The 5,999-nt window shown below is 41.2% G+C and overlaps 1 protein-coding gene across 1 annotated transcript in view; it reads right to left on the bottom strand.

The window, feature by feature from the left end:
* POP1 (POP1 homolog, ribonuclease P/MRP subunit) overlaps nt 1-3,777 on the bottom strand; it is a 28,978-nt gene extending 25,201 nt beyond the window's left edge. Inside the window, 3 exon segments of the mRNA XM_007934843.1 lie at nt 601-776; nt 1,995-2,162; nt 3,636-3,777. Coding sequence (XP_007933034.1) covers nt 601-776; nt 1,995-2,162; nt 3,636-3,777 — 486 coding nt within the window.
* Nucleotides 3,778-5,999: the final 2,222 nt, after the last annotated feature.

Consider the following 5,999-nt stretch of genomic DNA (forward strand, 5'->3'; position numbering starts at 1 on the left):
TGACACAGTGGCTGCAATGATGGGCTCAGGTATAGCACGGATTGTGAGGATGGCGCAAGGCCAGCAGTGTTTTGTTCTGTTGTACACAGGGTCGCCATGAGTCAGAACCAACTTGACGCACGTAAAAACAACAACAACAACATATGAGATCAAAGTGACAACAGCAATTCAAAAGATTAAGTAGGAAACCTAGGAGGCAGTGAGTTCACGTTAATGGAGAAGGAACAATTTGGAAAAGATGAGTGAGAATGTTTAAAGTATGTCATCAATGTCACTAAATTGTACGTGTTCAAATTGTTGAATTGGTGTATGTTCTGCTGTGTATATTCTCAACCAAAAAACATAAAATTATAAAAAAAAAAAAAAGAAAGAAAGAAAGAGAGGGGTTCCAAATGTCATATGTAAAAGCTGTACTATCCAATTGCCTGCTAATTTGGTGGGCTGGGGGTACAAGGAATGAAGAAATGAAGGCTTATTAAAAATATATAAAAGTGGCCAAACTGGTTTTCTGTTTGTTATCATATTAACAAATTCCACTAGGTCAATCTGTCTCACTTTCTTTCAGGAAATGGTAAAAAGCCTACTAAGTGAAACCTATACCTCTTTCTGGGCAATCTCCCGTAAGCGTCGAGGGAGGCGTTTGACGTTGTGACTCATGGCTCTTCGCCGCATATGCCGTGGCAGAGTCTGGAAAACCATGGAATTAGAAGACTTCTGGGTCACCGCTCTTAACATGGCACTGATTTCAGCAGCACGGGCCTGAGCAAAAGTAGAAGCTGCCAAAGGAAACAACAAGTCTCCAGTCACCATTTTTTCTGCTGGATATCACAAAGAAGACACACGTGAAGCAAATGAGCTTACAATTTACCCACCAATAGTGGACTGTCTCATACACCAATAGTAGTTATCTTGTTTTATGCAACTGTGGAATTACTCTTCAACCTTTACATTTTTCACGTTTTCTACAAGAATTCACTTTCATTTTTCTAATCAGGAAAATAAGTTTAAGATCAAGTTTACAAGAGTTATTTAAAACCAAGGGCTATGTGCAGTATAACTCAAAAACCAAACTCAGTGCCATCGAGTTGATTCCAACTCAAGGCAACCCCATTGCATCTCCAAGGCCTTTACAGAAGCAGAATACCTCATCTTTCTTCTATGGAGTGGCTGGTGGGATCAAACTACAAACCTTTTGGTTAGCAGCCAAACACCTTAACCACTATGCTACCAATGCTCCTATGTGCACTGTAGTCCCTGCAATATATAACCACGCCCATTTTTAAGTACAATGCTCACAAAGGAAAATAAAGAAAAGACTAAATTTTAACAATGGTTTTGATTCCAAGTGGTTTTTTTTTCCTTAATATTTTTTGCTTTTATCAAATATGTGACCATTCTTATCACTGTTTTCTTTATCGAAAAACAGACATTTTTATGTTTGAAGAGTAGACAGGGTACTGGACAAATTGAAATTCCTCCAAGAAAGGTATAATGAGAAATGAGAAGGCACATCTAAGGTGTGGCAGAGTAGAGGGTTTATGTAATGATGGGAATGGGGGTAAGGAAGATGGGGCAATGAGGCCAGAAAGGGTCTGGACTCAGGCGGTTAAAGGCCTTAACTGCTGTTAGAATGGGTTAGGTTTGCCTTCACCTTTGGAGAATGCCACGCTAAGGAGTTTGGACAGCATTTTATGCTTTTAAAAGGAGAGAGGAAAGAAGGGAGTCTAAAAGATTTTAACCTCCAGAAGGAACGGTTCAAAAATAAAGAAGTATAAGAAGATAGAGAGAAACTGGAGAAAGAAGAGCAACCAGGCCCAAGGAAGCTACAACCAAAGTGCAGGCCGCAGATGAAAATGACCCAAAGAGGAAAAAGCAGAGGTGAGATGCGGAGGCAGAGCCAAGCCGCGGCAGAGGGCCATCTGCTGGCACATGCGGCTACACCAGGAACAAAGAGCCCATGACATAAACAAGCTCATTTCTTTATAAATACCCACCAGTTATGTACTTGGGAATCTCCTGAGAAGCACCCTCAGGGCCTGCTTTCCACCCTCCCTTTTTTCTAAACATTACTTTGGAGGAAGATGGCTCGTTCGCATCAGGATCAGGAAGTGGATGCCGGGTCACTCTGGCTTCCTGCTGTTGTAAGGCTCCAGAATGAGATTCTAGGGTATGTGCAAAAAGAAAACAAAAAGAAATACATCACTCTTACCAGAGAGGATGAGTGGAGAATGGACACTATTGGGTGGCAACACTGATCCTGTTTTTTAATCCTGCAACAATGCTGTAAGGTGACTATTATCATTCCCTTTTAAAAAGAAGGGATCTGGGGAGGGAGGTGAATTAACTTGCCCACAGTCATGTAACTAGCAGGCAGCATACTAGGCAACTGCATCAGCATGACATATGAAAGAAACTTAGATTCAACAGAAACAAGGGAATTTTTCTCCATATAAAAAACCAAAACCATTAAGTGAGGAAGGGGAATTTGTCTCTATAACAAATGGTGTTGGCAAAACGGGAGATCCATTTGCAGAGAAAAATAAAACAAGATCCATACCTCAACCATACATAAAAACTAACTCAAGATGCATCAAAGACCTAAATGTGAAACCTATAACTACAAAGTTCATCAAAGAAAAAATAGGGGCAAACTTCCAAACCAAACTCACTGCCGCTGAGTCAATTTTGACTCATAGCGATCCCTCCTTGGGTTTCCAAGGCAGTAGTTCTACAAAAGTAGATTGCCCAGTCTTGCTCCCGAGAAGTGGCTGGTGGGTTTTAGCAGTCAGATGCCTTAGGCACTATGCCACCAGAGCTCCCAGGGGCAAACTTAGGGGCCCTGATTTATGGCATAAATAGACCATCAAACGGAACCAAAAATGCACAAACAACAGAAGATAAACTAGATGACTGGGAACTTCTACAAATTAAATTCTTATGCGCATCAAAAATCAAAACCAAACCTACTGTCATCGAATTGATTCTGACTCACAGCGACCCTTTTAGGATAGGGTAGGGTTTCCTCATTGGGTTTCCGAGACTGTAACTCTTTATCAAAGCAGACTGCATCTTTCCCTCATGAAGCAGCTGGTGAGTTTAAACTGCTCACCTCTTAGTTAGCAGCCAAATGCTTTCATCACTCCTCCACTAGAGCTCCTTTTCCTCCATACACATTAACTGAAAGTATAACATGCTTTAAACACTACCATCAACATCACTTTGCATAGTCAGTCTTTTATCTTAATTCTCATGCACAATGGAGTTGAGAATGACTATGGTAAAATAAATAAAAGCAAATGCCAGTCAATTCCAACTATAGCAACTCCATGGACAGGACTGCCCACATGGCTTCTAAGCCCATCAATCTTTATGGAAGCAGACTGTCACAATGCTCACCCCAGAGCAGCTGATGGGTTCAAAATGTCCATTTTTCATTTAGTAGCTGAGTGTTTAATCACGGCACCACCAGGACTCTATGTGAAAGTCCTACTCTGTCCTATAGGATCATTGAGTCAGAATCAACTCAATGGCAATGGATTTTTTTTTTTCTTTAACTCCTTACATAATGACCATCAAAAGAAGTTACAGAACTCATCTGATGTGCATGGGGTGAGAGAGCAGCACAGATGTCTGACCTGGCTTCTGAGTCTGGGCAGGCTTTCCACCCCCACTAGGATGCTTTCCACCTCTATTAGCCACAAAGCCAGAGAACAAAGTCACATTGGTGGGCTGGTTTCTCATCTTCTTAGCATGTTTTCTCTCTTTTGCATTAGACATATCTGGAAAGGAAGCAATAAATTTAATACAGGGAAAAAAGTTTCATTAAAAAATAAACATTATTGTAGGAAGCTTGAGGACAATGTTTTCATGATACTGACTCATAACAGAGATTCATAACCAGGGAGGTGTAAGGGATCCATGAATGACATTTACCAGAGCCTGATTCAGAAGGAAAATAACAATTCTATAGATGGAACAGACCATATTAGGACATTCTGGTTTGTACTGCCAAATAATTAAATCATACGCAAACTGGTGACGCTGCAGAAAGTCTGTTAGGGGAACGAAAAATGCAACATGAGATGAGATCGCCATGCTGCGGTAAAAAAAATCAAATTAGCTAAAACATTTAATGATTCTGAGGTGAAGAAAGAGCCACGCTGCATCGATGAAATACAAAACACACTACTCCAAAATGATAAACTGATGTGATGTGAAAAACAGTCCATAAATCGCTGGTGTTTGCATTTCTGTTACTGACACACGGCCAGCTGCATCATCAATTTACGACAGCGAAGGCGGCAGTTTCAATTTGAAGTAAGCAAATCCAAACCCACTGCCATTGATTTGATTCTGAGAGAGTTGATTCTGAGTCATAATGAGCCTACAGGACAGAGTAGAACCGCCCCATAGGGTTCCCAAGCCCATAACGCTTTACAAAAGCAGACTGCTTCAACTTTCTCCCACAGAGTGGCTGATGAGTTCGAACCACAGACATTCTGGTTAGCAGCCAAATGCCTTAACCCCTGTACCATCCAGAGCCATCAAATTTAACACCCTCTGTTTTTACTGAATAATGTGAAACACCAATTTTCTATTTGGGAATGAAATTTATTAATTACCATGACTATCAGGCTCAAAACTTTCATCACTGTGTGGCCTGAAATATATGCCCTAACTGTGCTGTCAGGAGAAAAAGTAGTTTCAATAAAATAATATCTATTTCTGTATGTAAACATTTTACAATTATGCTAGATAGGATTACAAAGAAGAAGAGATTTTGATCCCGGGGGATAATCCAAATAACACAGGCCCCGGCACAGACATTGGGGCACAGACATTGGCACGAGTCAGCAAAGCTGCATGGCTCCTGAAAGCCTGGATGCAAAAGTCATTAACGCTTTTGCTGCTGACTACAAGGGGGTCTGAAAGGTCCTGCAAGAAAGGGACCCTAGAGGATGGAAGGCTTGGGGTAGCAGCTATTTACCAAGCTGTTCTCAAAGTATTTCAATATTTAAATACTAGTCTTACTTGAATCTATACATAGAATTACTGTGGCTGCAACAGCTACAAAGGGAAATACAGGTGTGCTGTGCTAGTGCTGCAAATGGAAGTCCGCACTGCCACCAGCGACATCATTTTCCAAACTGGTGTACAAGTCTTGGTAAAATATCAAATAAAAAAACATACAGCCTCCCCTTGATTTATTGCATTCCTGGAAAACTCAGTATATATTGAAACTATGTAACTAATACTTTTATGTCAAAGAGAGTTAGGTGGCAGGCTACTGTGGGACTTGCTGTACACTGCAGGATGTCTAATTATTAGCCCCTGCCCAATAATTCCAGCAATGTTACCCACAGCCTAACCAAACCAGCAGCCATTGAGCTGACTCTGACTCATGGAGAACCCATATGTGTCAGAGTGGAACTGTGCTCCACAGGGTTTCCAATGGCTAACTTTTCAGAAGCAGATCATCAGGCTTTTCTTCCAAGACACCTCCGAGTGGACTCAAACCTCCAAACCTTTGGTTAGCAGCTGAGTGCATGAACCATCTGCAACACTGAGAGGTGCCACCCAATCACTGCTCCAACTAGAAACATCCACACAAGCTTCCAAAATGCCACAGGAGGTCTGAACAGCTCCCACTGAGACGCACTGAATTAACTGTAGTCCATTCACTTACCTCCTTTTCCAATAAAAATGTCACAAAAAAATTAAGAGTAGCTGGCCTGTGTGGTGTAATACTTAAGAGCTCTGGCTCTGGAGTTAGAAAAACCTTCCTCATCACTTCTTAGTTGTGTAATTCTTAGGAAAATTACTTTCTCTCAGTCTCCTCCTCTATAAATGAGAATAATCACAAAGTTGCTGTGAAAATTAAATTAGGTAATGAGGTGCAGTGAGCTACTTGGTATGGCTCTTCCAGCCATGGTCTTTATGACTGCTATCAGATGACTAGGCGGAACTACATAAACGTAAGGTGCTTGTGGCCCACCAAG

The sequence above is a fragment of the Orycteropus afer genome, unplaced genomic scaffold (genome assembly GCF_000298275.1).
Source record: "Orycteropus afer afer isolate SDZICR_OR568_19922 unplaced genomic scaffold, OryAfe1.0 scaffold00021, whole genome shotgun sequence".
In the NCBI taxonomy this organism is placed as follows: Eukaryota; Metazoa; Chordata; class Mammalia; order Tubulidentata; family Orycteropodidae; genus Orycteropus; species Orycteropus afer.